General features: G+C 36.4%; 1 protein-coding gene across 1 annotated transcript in view; it reads left to right on the top strand.

Moving 5' to 3' along the window:
• The first annotated feature begins 556 nt into the window (after positions 1-556).
• Positions 557-14159, top strand: part of LOC137941363 (phospholipid-transporting ATPase 3) — a 36206-nt gene continuing 22603 nt past the window's right edge. Inside the window, exons 1-16 of the mRNA XM_068786732.1 lie at positions 557-1157; positions 2242-2307; positions 2469-2530; positions 2716-2797; positions 3016-3126; positions 3368-3445; positions 3582-3678; positions 5362-5468; positions 10728-10793; positions 10929-11050; positions 11392-11476; positions 11621-11698; positions 11805-11921; positions 12182-12331; positions 12406-12510; positions 13578-13720. Of these exons, the coding sequence (XP_068642833.1) occupies positions 969-1157; positions 2242-2307; positions 2469-2530; positions 2716-2797; positions 3016-3126; positions 3368-3445; positions 3582-3678; positions 5362-5468; positions 10728-10793; positions 10929-11050; positions 11392-11476; positions 11621-11698; positions 11805-11921; positions 12182-12331; positions 12406-12510; positions 13578-13720 (1658 nt within the window). The 5' untranslated portion in view covers positions 557-968. The remainder of the gene's footprint in view (positions 1158-2241; positions 2308-2468; positions 2531-2715; positions 2798-3015; positions 3127-3367; positions 3446-3581; positions 3679-5361; positions 5469-10727; positions 10794-10928; positions 11051-11391; positions 11477-11620; positions 11699-11804; positions 11922-12181; positions 12332-12405; positions 12511-13577; positions 13721-14159) is intronic.

Genomic DNA, 14159 nt, shown 5'->3' with positions numbered 1-14159 from the left:
AATGAAAATCTTTCCACATAAATATCAAATCAGGTAGTAGATCTTCTATTTTGTACTTGCTATGGATACAATCTCTCTTGTTTATTGTTGCTAATTAGATATTAAATTTGTATTTATATTAATTATTTCAAGAGTAATTTTCTTAGTGGATATTTAAGCTAAAATAGGAAGGTCATTGAAAATTTACTCGAGAGGATTGTAGTTCAAATCCAAAAAGATTCATATTGTTAATCTTAATTTAATATAATTGGTATTTTAGTTCTTGCACTTATTTAGTTATATTTTTAATGTTTGGTGGAATGTTAGTTCTTTGTGCTTGTGCATACTTTGAAATGGGTTGTTACCACGTAGAGTGAAGCCCAGGGTCCAATGTCCGAACTCATTAGTAACTCAACGCTATAGGAATAAATATGTGAGTTACGAGTACAAGGACATAAACAGCAAAAACCAAGGGCTCCTTTGACCTTACAAGTGGGTGGTTAATGGGTCGAGGGCATTTCTGTTCGGTTGCCGCGCACCACCCGGAGCAGCCAGCAGGTTGGTGATCCTCTCCTCTGCACTAATTAGTAATCCGGCTTCTCATTTCTCGCAGTGCATACGACATTCTACGTTACCGCTCGCATAAGCCGGTCCGTAGGGCCGCCGTTCGTGAAAGTGTAAAACCGTGTGGTAATCATCGCTACAGGTGCACCTGTTGGTTTAATTGAGCTTTCGCGAATACCCATCGCCTCCGTTGTCGAGTTGCCACCGAGCCAGGCAGCGAAGGTGCAGTCGATCGAACAAAGTCCATTGAGCTTTGAAAATTCAACAAGTCTTAAGGTTGAAGAGATGACAAGTTAGACTGGAACGCGGGAGGAGAGGGTTGAATGCGCCATATGACCCTCTTTCAAAGATTAAGAAGAAAAGGAAGAGAAAAAGCGCGGCCAAGTTCCTAGGACACACGCTATCGAAATCTCTCCGGCGGAAAGATGAGCGGATGGGACAGGGTGAGGGCTACGAGATCGAATCTCTTAGGCAGGGCTTCGAGAAATTCAATTAGCAGTGACCGCCAGCCTTCATCCAGGACGGTTCGTCTCGGCCGTGTGCAGCCGCAGGCTCCCACCCACCGGACGATCTACTGTAATGATCGTGAGGCTAATCTCATAGTCAGATTCAAGGTCCTCGTCTAGATCTATCGTCTTTTCCATTCATTCTCCATCTTGAGTCATTTTTGTGAAGTGCGTGTATTGAAAAATCTCTTCCTTTTTTTTTTTTTTGTTTTTGTTTTTGAAATTTCCTGTTGGTCTAACTTATGCATATATGCTTTTCTAATTTCATTCTTCTGGTTGGATTTCAAAGCGATTGAATTCAACGCTTCAGTATTTATTGATTTTGTTCATACTTTACTTTCTCTCTATAAGTTATTTCTTCTTATATTTCTTGTTGTTAATTAAACGACTATGTGAGAGCATGACGAACTAATTTAAGGTTTTATTTTCTTATTTTTAAAGAATTTTGTGGTAGGTTTAGGTTTAAAATTATTGATGTCACTATGGAATAGATTTAATAAAAAAAGAAGATATTGAAAACTGTCCCCGATTCTTAGTTACATGCCCAAAAGTCTGAGGTTCTTGGAGAAAATGAAGAGGCTTTCTAAACGTATAGAAACGATTTTATTTACAGATATGTCCGCTTACATCTGCTTTTTGTTTTTAACTTTCTTTCTAGTATAACTTCTATATTGTCTCCTTGACTTGTTCTTATATTGACGACGGTAAGACTTCGATTGGCTTTGACTGGATTTGGATGTAACTAGTTGTCTTTGTCATAGCAAACATGTGCTGCTTTATGTTAGCCAGTCCATCAGTGTCATTCTGATTAAGGAGGAAGATAATCTTCTTTACTTGTTTTTCCCCACCAGGGATTAGTGACTACTTTGTATCTTGAACTGGGAGAATTGTCCGATCTAGCTTATCACAAGTATGCACTTTATCATGTTTGTGGTCATCAATGAAGAGGAAATTCTAATGTGTTCCTTGGAAAAGATTTTGTATGATCCTTCTCCTATTATTATTCATGTCTATAAACTAGTTAAAGATCTTTATCTGCAGGACAAGGTTTTTCTTTTGCTGCTCAATAAAGATCTTCTATGTTAATCATTTTTTGACTCGTTTCATCTTTCGGCTTCTTATGAATCATGAAATGGGTTTAGTCATTTTATTCAGTGATATGATGGACTAACTTTTGTATCATTCCACTCAGGGAAATTCCATATCTACAACGAAGTACAATGTTCTTACCTTCTTACCAAAAGGCTTGTTTGAACAAGTAAGTTATTTACAGCATCATTTCAAAAAAAAAAAAACAAGTTATTTGTTAAGCCACAGGAGGTTGTGTAATGTGATAATAAGTTGTCTATAAGTGTTCTCTTTTTTTAGAGGCCCTTGTTTTCACTTCTTACCATTTTATCCTTATATACATTCTGACAGTTCAGGCGTGTGGCAAATTTGTATTTTCTCATGATTTCGATTCTATCTACTACACCGATAAGGCAAGTGTTATCGTTTTTTGGCTTTTCTCTTTGCCCTCTAAGCTCCTTGAGCTTTTTGTTTCATACTGATTGCTGAAAGTGATTGTGAAATAAAAATCTCATTATGCAAAATAGAAACTTTTTTGTCACTGAGAAAGATTCTGCATTAACCTTGTTGTCTCGTCTCTGTGACACTCTTATTACAGCCCCGTGCATCCTGTTACGAATGTGGTCCCATTAAGTTTGGTGCTTTTTATCTCTCTTGTAAAGGAGGCCTTTGAAGATTGGGTGAGTAGCATCTGCTTTTTCTTTGGTGATCTTTTTGATATGTCAACATGTAGAATATTGTAATCATCTCCTTAGGGATCTGCTATGTTGGTTGTCCTGTTTTAGATTCGTCCAATGTGTTTTTTGATACAATATATATACATCAAGATGTGTTTGTATTACAGACTGAATTATCTTATTGTTTGACTGAAAGAGTTACCCTATTGATTCTTATGCAGAAACGATTACAGAATGACAGGGTGATAAATGGTAGTCCAATTGATGTTTTGCAAGGTGAAAAGTGGGAAACCATCCCTTGGAAGAAGCTGCAAGTTGGAGACATTGTTAGGGTAATCCTTCCAAAAAAATTTTGTTCAACAAATTGAAGTCATTTTATTCTTATAATAAGGATATGCTCTTCTCCCCGCTTTAAGTTTTGAGTTCTCCAGCAGATGCCTGCCCTCGACCGGATGTGTTCTGAGGGCTAGATGCAGCACCAGTCCACTAAATACAAGCCTAAGCTTCAAACAATGGCATCTAGGACTTTTAATAGTCTTCTAATTATCTTTTCATCTTTTGATTTTCGTCCAGGTTAAGCAGGATGGTTTTTTTCCAGCAGATTTACTTTTCCTTGCTAGTACAAATCCAGATGGTGTTTGCTATATTGAGGTTATCATTCATGCCCTTTCACATTTCAGTTTATGTGAATTAAATGGTTTTTAGTAGAATGAGATTTTTTTCATTATGTTAATTTTCAATCTTTCTTTGGGTGTTAAGGAAAAAATCTTTCTTTGAGTGATTGCAGACTTCAAATCTTGATGGAGAAACAAACTTGAAGATAAGGAAAGCATTGGAAAAGACTTGGGATTACTTCCATCCTGATAAAGCATCAGAATTTAAAGGTTTTAATCTTTCAAAAATAGAATCTCTCGTGTCACTTGCTGTGTAACTAAGACTTTCTCTTTCTTGGGCATATGATATCTGTTGTATTTTCTTTTTCTTTTCTTCCTTTTGCTCCTTCATCTTTTTTATCTTCAGAACTGGAATTGCTATTTCCGGAACAAGAAATATATACCGTATTTTACTTTCTAGGATTTTATTTTCTTATTTTTTTTATCTATCATATTTGCCACTTTGATTATATTTAGTATATGAACTTTATAAACCTTGATGTTTTCCCGTTTTAGATGCAAAAGATAGAAGTTGTATAGTATTTAATTGATTTCTCTTTAGTTTGGTGCCCTTTACAACTGATTTATTTGTTTTTTTTAAATTGATAACTTTTTTTTGAGATTGAACTTGACTACATTTTTATACAAATCTCTCTTTCTCTCTCTCTCTCTCTCTCTCTCTCTCTTTCTCTCTCTCTCTCTCTTTCTCTCTCAAAGAAATTGTCAGGTAGGCTGTTAAAATGTTGGTATGTAAAAAGCACTTGCTCCCTGCTTTTATTTTTTGAGGTAGGTTAGATTGTTTTGAAGTGATTAGATTTGTTAATTCCTTATGTTTTTTCTGTTTATTTGAAAATGGTGAGAATTTCATAAACAAGGAGAAGAACTTATGAAGACTACATCAGGTTAGCCATAGGAGACGGCATCCATAACTGATTACATCGTGGGAAATGGTTTCAATCGGCCTCATGCAAGAGTTTCTAGCGTGAGGTCTTGGGTTCAAGTTTCATTGGGAAGGATGTAGTATCCGTGACCATAATAGATTACATCGTGGGAAATAAAAAAGTAATAAAACAAAGAAAATGGTGGATAGGCCTTTGTTTCAATCGGCCTCATGCGAGGGTTTCTAGTGTGACGTCTTGGGTTCAAGTTTCATTGGGAAGGCTGTAGTATGCGTGACCATAATAGATTTACATCGTGGGAAATCAAAAAATAATAAAACAAAGAAAATGGTGGATAGGCCTTTGTTTCAATCGGCCTCATGCAAGAGTTTCTAGTGTGAGGTCTTGGGTTCATGTTTCATTGGGAAGGATGTAGTATGCGTGTATAGTTAAACATTCAAAAGGGCAAAAAAAAACAACAACGAAACATCATGAATTTTGGTCAAAATTTTAGCATGGGGACTAACAAACCAAATTTTCATGAATGGATTCTTTATGATCCAATATGTTTTCCGGTATAATGGACTTGGTCTTCAAAGTCTGATTTCCCAGTGCATTGCTTTTATAGCTCTGAATGTGGTAGATTTATTTTAGTTGTTATCACCAAAATTTAGGATGCATTCCATGATCTATAGCAGTCCATCAATATTTTGGAACCTACCTTCTTATTTAGAGCTCATTAACAAACTGCAAGCTGAAAGGGCGAAAGCCTTCCTTTGAGCCTTTAATATAATCAAGCACTATTTTTTAAAAAAAAAAGAGAAAGGGCAAAAGTCTCATTTCTTAATCCTCTATTGCTCTTGAGTTTTGTCAACTTTGCAATGTCCTCAGTTTTCCAGCATTTTGTGACTAAATGCTTAGCTACTCTTAGAATTGGGGCTTAGGTAGATATTAGAATAGAAATTTTCATGATTCTTTTTGTTTTCTCTTGATAAAGTTCCCATTGCATTATCACTTTCAATGATGTTGTTTTCAGGGGAAATTCAATGTGAGCAACCAAATAACTCCCTGTATACATTCACTGGCAATCTTATCATCCAAAAGCAGACATTGCCCCTTTCGCCCAATCAAATTCTTTTGAGGGTAATACTATAATTTCTTTTCATGTCTTCCTTCTTTTCACTCTCATAATTTGTATGTTCTTATATTCTCTTGTGTATTATTTTTGTTGACTGTGATTGCTAGTTGTACATCCAAAAGGTCCTTTGCATTTTGGTATAGCTTTACTTAAAGTTTGTGATTTTGATGGGAAAACCTAACAATTGATCAAATGTTTTGTTGGATGTCATTGCAAAGAACAGGAGGATATTTTACTCCTTCCATTAGCTTTCATGAAATCTAACTTCGTCATCTCAAGTAAATTCATATGCTCTCGTTGTACTTTTGGCTAAAGCAGTCTCGCTTGTGAGTAGCAATGTGTAAACTGCTTATTTTATGTCTAGGAAATGATGAAATCTAGTCTTTGGAAGAGGTAATTGGATCATTAATACTGTAACTTGCTATGAGGGTTTCAAGACTTCAGATGAGAATTTTATGTAGATTACTTTAAATGTCCTAAATGTAAATAAGTATTAACTTATATATTTTTTTAAGAAATGAGAAGTTCATTAAGAAAATTCATTAAATGTAAATAAGTCATCAGTAAAAGTCTAAATTAAATATGTTGTTCTTAGTTTTTGTCGTCACCTTTGTACTAATGTCAGTTTCAACAAAGCTAAGAATGTGAACAGCAGCTTGAGCTGTAGACTGCTGCCCTTTGTTTTGTTTATTATATATTTTTGTCACTAACCAAACAATTAGTTTTGTCATATATGATGTTTATTTAAAACTTTTATTTTTTGCAATACTCTCAATTTATCCAATTTTATTGTACTAGAGTTAGTCTAAGCCCGATTACATTGTTCTGTGCCTTCTTTTTGCATCCCACATGGAATGCCTGTTTTTCTATGTTTTATTGGGCCTGGACATGCGGGGGTTGTGAGAGGCTGCAACTCCAATATTGGCTGTGTTTGGTAGATAATGAACTTATTAGTTGGTAATAAGCCTCCTAATATTTGGAAGAAGGCAGCAACCACTACTTATCTTGTGCCATGGAAGAAGCCTCTTAACATTACTTTCCTCCTATCTTGTGCTTGGTTTCATGTTCCTCGGTCAGCAAACTCTTTTGCTTATACGCAAGACAAACTGGAAGCCTCCCTCTAATCCCTTGTTGTTACTGGAGAGTTCCCCTGTTTTATTCTTGAACTTGAATCTTGCTCTTCCTTAATAATATCCACACCATTCTAAAAATAAAAAACCCTCTGATACAGTGAGAAGAATAGCACTTGAGTTAGATTCTGAAATGATGTTTGGATTGGAGAATCTTACCCCAGTATCATGTTCCCGAGCATCCTATGTTATGGTTCTGTGACCCCAATTGCTTGTGGTGCATGAGCTGTGAATAGTTATAAAAGGAGTTGGAGCTTAAATTGAGGTATGCAAACGATCATGAGATGGAAGCTGTTGGGCAACTTACTATTCAGAGGTATGCTGTTGATCAATGATTTGAAAGTGGTCCAGTTTCGGACAATTTATTCTGGGCTCTTTCTATTATCGCTTTCATGATACTAGAGAGTGTAGATCCCAATAAGCTAGAAAACCAGGGGGGGGGGGGGGGGGGGGGGGGGGGTGTCAATAGGTTGGTGGGCACTAATGACAACTTTCAGGATTCTTCTTCTGCTATGCAATTCAATATTTATGTAATGTGCTAGTTGAAAATCAAATATCAATTTGAAAACAATGCCAATTCACACAACCATAATAGAGACAAAAGGATTTATAGTGGTTTACAACCCAAACTCAAGTTGCCGATCTACTCCCAAAGTGTCTCCACTCTTTAGAGTTTAATCGACTATGTAATAAGCCGACAATTACATCAAAAGCCTTAAAGACCAAATTACATAGTTTGAGGCAATTCATGCCTTGTCTAGGTCAGTACACAACTCACTGAACCTTCAACAGCACACTTTCAGCCACAGGCTATTCAAGTAATGTGAGTTGAGGTTTTAGGACTTGCCTAAACAAGGCTTGTCCAAATACAAATGCCAGGGTTACTAGCTTGACTAATGAAGCTAAAAAAAAACAAATTTTATACTAAAAAACAAAAAAAAAAATTCCCCAACTTAAATGTGGCTTACCATGTTATAGCAGCTGAAATTCAATTTGAAATGCAATGGTTTAAAGGTATAATGCTCTTTGGGAAAAACTCAAGGATGAGTTGAAAATGCTGCCTTTGTTAAACACCTCAAGAGGAAGCAAGTTTAACAAATATGAGCCCCAAACTTATGGTGGAACACAATCAAATAATGGAAATTAAATAAACTCAATTCGACATCAAATTGCCAAGCACAATCAAAAGAATTCAAAATGGCGGATTGAATGTACTTAGCTTTTTGAAAACCAAAGGATGAACCTTTTGTTATCAAGTTTGATCTCCACAATTGAATTGAAAGTAAAAGAGCGCTTGGGAGTTGTCGTGGATCATTGTAACATTTGTTGGTAACTCAATGGGGGCGGAAAAACACCTCAATAGACGACTCTAACTTCCAAAAACTAGTTGCTTAAATAAAAAAAGACCTTTATTCTTAAAAAAAATTGATGAGAACCTTGCTAAAGATTATGAGAAAAGACTTAAAATCTTTGTTTTGAGCTGCTGATCACAATGGTAGGTAAGTTACCTGATTTTGCGATCTAATAAAGTTGGGTCGAAGCTCGAAAGATTGCTTTTTTAAATTTTGGTTAGTCTACATTCGGATGTTGAGTGGGCATTCGCCTGCCAATTGCTTGTAGGTGCACTTTTATTGGCTTTGGCATTCAAATGCTGGCTGGGCATTTGGATGCTGGTTCCTTTTTCTACTATCTTGGGCATTCAGATGCCAAAAATTCCCCAAATCCACTGTTTCTGACAGTCAGATGTTGACAGACTGGTAGTCAGATGCCAGTTGAGTTATGGTTGCCTGGGCATTCGGATGCTGACTGGCATTTGGATGTTCGAATTTTTCTATTGCTCTTTGTTTTTGGCATTTGGATGCCGGATTTATGGCATTGGGATGTTGGGTACCATTTTTCCTTTTCTAAATGTCATCAGCATCTTGTTGCCCTTTAGCCTTTCTATTTGTTTATTTCAGAGCTCTGTTTGGTGCAATGAAGTTGGTGTTATTTGTTATTAAACGTATTTATTAGAGAGTTTATATGAGGTAGAGGAGTATCTTTTCAAAGAAATGTATTGGCATTAATGGCCTGTTGAGATTGGATTTACATGGCAGTGGTGGCAGACTGAAGTGGTTAAATGTGGTGGTATTTGGATTTGGTTGGGTTTGATGGGAAGCCAGTTGCTCTTTGGAGTTCTCTTGAATAAATTGGTAGATGTTTTACTTTAGAACTACTTTCTGTAGATTTATTGCTGGTGCCATTAGTCTACTTGTTAGTGTATTTTTTTTTTTTTAAATGATGATAATTTTATTTCAAAGAAAGGGAAGATACATCAAGGGAGACCTCCTTAACAACAAGAGATTGAAGAGGGGGGGTAGTTTTGCACACAAATCTGCAGCCGAATTGGCTGATCTAAGTACATGAGACCAAGTACAAGAAATGGTGGATACAATGTCCAAAATATCAAGATTTTTTTTGCCAGTGATGCCATGTGGGGAAGGATGAGGAGGAGTACCATCCGATGACGACCTTGGAATCTCCCTCCATGATAAGGGGACCACTGAAGCGGTCCTGAAAAATACGCAAGCCGTGAAGGAGACCAGAGAGCTCAGCAGTGGTCGAGTCAGCAATTCCAAGAGGGCCAGAGTAAGAGAGTATGGCAGTGCCGCCCGGATAAAAAATCACCCCACCAAAGCCAGCCAAGCCCGGGTTCCCAAAGGTGCTACCATCAAAATTCAGCTTATAATGTCCGGTGGCAGGAGGCTCCCAAACAGCAACTCGGTGGGGGGCAAAGGGGACGAACATCTGAGCAATAATCTTCCATTTGGTGTGGACCGGGGAATAAGAGAGGTAGATGAATTCTTTTAAGGTGCAGATCCATGTAAAGATGAGCCCTGTGGCTGTGTAGGACACCTCAGTACCGGAGCGGAAAGTATAGTCAAACCGTCTAGAGTTCCTCTCCTTCCAAAGGGACCAAGGGACGAAAGCAATGCAGGCAGCCAACAAAAACTTGCCCAAGCAGGGAAGGCGGGTCCCATAATAGAAACGACACATGGTGCTCATGTCAAGTGGAATGCAGAAGCTGAGACCCATACTATCAATCATGTAAGTCCAAACTTTCTAGGCAAAGCCACAATGGAGCAAAAGGTGACTCACACTTTCAGCCCCTGTCCCGCAGAAGGGGCAGAGAGGATCGAGAGTGGTGTTACTGCGCCTAATAAGGTTGTTTGCAGTGAGGATCTTGTTGCGGCAAAGACTCACATCATCAGGGTTATTGTGTGGCATCTTCTCTTTGATGAGTTGAAAATGGAAAACAATAATTAAGGGCTGCTTGAAATAGTGCTAAGTTGATCCTTAAAGCATTTGGAGATATTTTTTTTGGGTGATGAAAAGTTGTAATTAATGTATGGAGGTTATCGAGTGGAGCAACAACTGGCTAGAGTTGTGGTTCTTAAGATGGTGTTAAATTGGGTCCAAGGCCCTATCCCAAAATGACTAGTCAACTTAGGACACCTCTTTCTCAACTAATAAACTCAAGATTTTTGTATTCACTAATCCATGTGGGACTATTCCTTAACACTCTCCCTCACGTATAGACCATCTTTTGTGGCTCTACAAGTGGATAATTTAGGAGTAGGCAGTTTAGGTGTAGGCCCTTTTTTGTGGCTCTACAAGTGGATAGTTTTAGGTGTATGCCCTCTTTTGTGGCCCTACAAGTAGATAGTTTTTAGGTGCAGGCCCTCATATGAGTACCTGCTCTGATATCAAGGTAGTCATTTTGGGATGGGCCTTGGACCCAACTTAACATGATCCAGTGGAGCAACTGGCTAAAGTTCTGGTTCTTAAGATGGTTTGTCCATTGTAGTTATTATATGGGGAGGGGGGTTGTCTAAAGTGGCACCTTTATTTATACTATTTTTTTCATTCTGGTAGCCGTCTATGGATCTGAGTGACTGTTTTTTGTCCTTCAGCTTTAGTTTGATGAGCAATCTGTTTAGCTGCTATTTTAATTTTTTTTTTTTTTACATGTATACATACTATAGTATCTGATTTTGATACATAAAATTGTCTAAAAGAAAATTTATTAGATGAAACTCAATTGTATGTTCTTATTTGTTCTATATACTTTCTTATGGCTTCACATTGGTGCAGGGATGCAGCCTTAGAAATACTGAGTTCATTGTAGGAGCTGTTGTGTTTACTGGTCATGAAACAAAGGTGCATTGTCTTTCTTTTTTTTTTAAATGAGTGCATTGTCTTTCTTACTAGTGGGATCCAAGTTATCACTTCTTCTAGTTATTTTATGTTAACCTATTGAAGCATAAGATCTGTGCTTTTTGAATTAAATGCTAGGTCATGATGAATGCTATGAACGTTCCTTCCAAAAGAAGTACTTTAGAAAGGAAGCTTGACAAACTTATACTCGCACTTTTTGCTGCTCTCTTTCTTATGTGTTTCATTGGAGCTATTGGCAGGTATATCTCCCTCCTGGGAAGCAGTCATGAATTATTTTTATGGATCTTTTCTTTGCCTTGCAATGAGCATTCCCTGGAAAACTTTCATGCAAACCCAAATTCGTTCCTCATTTTGGTAAATCTAAACTGTGGTGTTAGAGTGGATGTGCTATGCTTATATGTTTAAAAAAAACTGCTAATGTGGTTGTGCTCTTTGCTTGTTCCCTTGTCTATAAGTGTTATAAAAAAGTGTATGGGTTTAACTCGAAAGATGGCATGAATATGGGTTCACTGCTATGTATCTTCCTTTTTCCCGTAGATGTGGTTATTCATTCATTTCCAAGTCTATCTAAATGTGGCAGTGGCATTTTTATCAACCGCAAGTACTACTACTTGGGCCTGAGCGAGGGTGTGGAAGATCAATTTAATCCTGATAACAGATTTGTGGTACAAATATTCCCTTTCATTTGTAATATTTTATGCAGATAATATGTGGCTTTAATTTGGAAATCTATGAATTGTGCTTTGGTATGTTTGCATCTCTTTGGAAACTTCTAGTGTGACACAGATTTCTTTTGCTCAAATTGACAGGTGACCATTCTTACCATGTTCACCTTAATTACTTTATATTCAACAATTATCCCTATTTCTCTTTATGTCTCCATTGAGGTGGGTACCATAGTCATGTGAACAAATACTTTTGAAGAGGGAAACTTCTATAAAATGTTAATTACAGTTGTATTGAACAATTGTATCATTTCATTCTAACTTTCAGATGATCAAGTTCATTCAATCCACTCAGTTTATCAATAAGGACCTGCATATGTACCACATTGAAAGCAATACACCTGCACTGGCTCGTACTTCCAATCTTAATGAGGAGCTTGGACAGGTATTTTTCATTTCACATAATTTTTTCTTCTTCTTTTTCTTCTTTGTTGTTGTCTTTTTTTCTATTATTTTTAAAACACCAGTTATTGTCAGATCAATTTAATATTCTTCTATTGATTGACAAAGAACTACTTCAGTTGGCAAATGTTTGGCTCAATGGTCTTAGAGGAATTCTTTATATGAGGTCTTGGATGCAAGTCATATAGGTCTCTGAGTATTTATCTTAATCATTTTTAAAAAAGAAAAAGCCTTTTTGCACAGGTTGAGTACATATTTTCGGACAAGACTGGCACCTTAACAAGAAATTTAATGGAGTTCTTCAAATGTTCGATTGGTGGAGAGATGTATGGAACTGGTTTCACTGAAATAGAAAGAGGAGGAGCTGAGCGGCATGGTCTAAACGTTGATGAGGTTCTCACAGATTATCTTACCGATTTTTATCTTTTTATAGTTTATTATCATTTACACTATCTAGTGTTCCTCAGGTAAAAAATTCAGCTGCATCAATACGTGAAAAGGGATTCAATTTTGATGATCCTAGGCTTATGCGAGGTGCTTGGAAAAATGAGCCTAATCCTGAAACTTGTATGGTAGGTTAAAAGGTGTTAATTTATTTATTAATGTCAGGCAGATTTTTGTCTCTCTGTTGGGGTTTGAGGGCATTCCCCTTCTTTTTTGTATTTACTTAATATGAATCAATTCACCATTTTCAAAAAAGGAAAATGTTAAGCAGATATTTTTTATGAGGTTTAAAAGTTTCTGCAAACCAAACAAAAAAGTTGAAGATATTTTTTTTAATTTGAGTATCATTTTTTCCCTTTCTGGCAAAAATGGTGGTAGTTTCTTCCTTTGTTCTCTCTCACCTCCTCTTCTCTGACTCGGAGAGTTTCTGCCAACCAAACAAAAAAGTTGCCAAGCACATTGATAATTATGTAAATAAAAGATGAAGAAGACAGAAAAGGGCAAAGAGAGGGGCCCCACAAAAGAATGCAGAGATATAGAGGGCATGGAGGCTTTAAAAAATCAAAGTAAAACAAGCTTCATATGCAACTGTAGGAAACCAAAGATGACTTCAAGGCAGGCAACATGCGTCAACTGATAATGGTTACTGTTAACATGTAAATCTTAGGGCTTCATACACTTTTTTAGGGTTGTTGAGTAAGTGCTACTCTAGCCCTTAAGCTTTGTTTATGGTTGAAACTTATTGCTATCAAACTTTGAGTATACCCTTCACTTAATAACTGAGTAATTAAGTACAAGATAAATAAACTACAAAAATGGCTTGTCTTTTAAGATCAGTAAATTACAAAAAACATCCTTAGCTTAAACATAAGTCAAGTCTAACAAGAACAGGACTGTTAAGCAAATTCAGAAGGACCAATCTGTAATTAAAAAGGGTGAAGCTTTGTTTTGTAGATAATGGATTTTTTATTAGATCTGACAAGAGAAGCGTGTCTAAGGAGCACTTGTTTTTTTTTTTTTTTTAACTTCATGTATGCATATATTACACTCACTGCAACTAAGTTCCTGTCATACTTTCATGTAAATGACTCCAATTGTTTGTAGTCTTTCTTAAATATGTATTATTGCACCTCTGTGCTATGGATGCTTGAAGCTTGTGGTGACATTCTCAGTGAAAATATATTTCTTCATGTAGGAATTCTTCAGGTGCCTTGCAATTTGTCATACTGTTCTTCCCGAAGGAGATGAATCCCCAGAGAAGGTAACATACCAAGCTGCATCTCCAGATGAGGCTGCTTTAGTCACTGCTGCGAAGAACTTTGGCTTCTTTTTTTATAGGTACATTAGATGCTCTCATCATTTTCACTTGAGCTGTCTCTATTTCGGTTCCTTTTTTTTTTTTTTGAAAATGCTTTATTTTTTTGTCTTTGTTTATATTTCTATTTTGGAAAATGGTCTTTGTTTATATTTGATTGGTCTTGATTTATTTTTCCTTCAATGTTATTTTTGTTATCTGTATATGTTGTTATAATATTTCTCACAAGGATCAGCCAAAATATTTATTAGCTTCATACTTGCCTTTAATATTTATATACTTTTGTTATCTACAGTCTATTACATTTATGAACTTCGGATGGAATGAAAGGATTATGAAAGCAAATTGATAGAAATTTTTTATTTTTTATTTTTTTTATAGTAAACTGAGAAATTTTATTAAAGCAAGAGAAGAATGTACAAAAGAGTAGCCAAGCTTGCTACCAAAGCGCCAACAGCTTGG

Source organism: Aristolochia californica, unplaced genomic scaffold (assembly GCF_029961685.1).
Source record: "Aristolochia californica isolate CCGP_79_NKW_82.1479 unplaced genomic scaffold, dmAriCali1.0.hap1 SCAF_9, whole genome shotgun sequence".
Classification (NCBI taxonomy): domain Eukaryota; kingdom Viridiplantae; phylum Streptophyta; class Magnoliopsida; order Piperales; family Aristolochiaceae; genus Aristolochia; species Aristolochia californica.
Note: the sequence above shows the minus strand (reverse complement) of the source record. Positions and strands in the feature narration are given on the sequence as shown.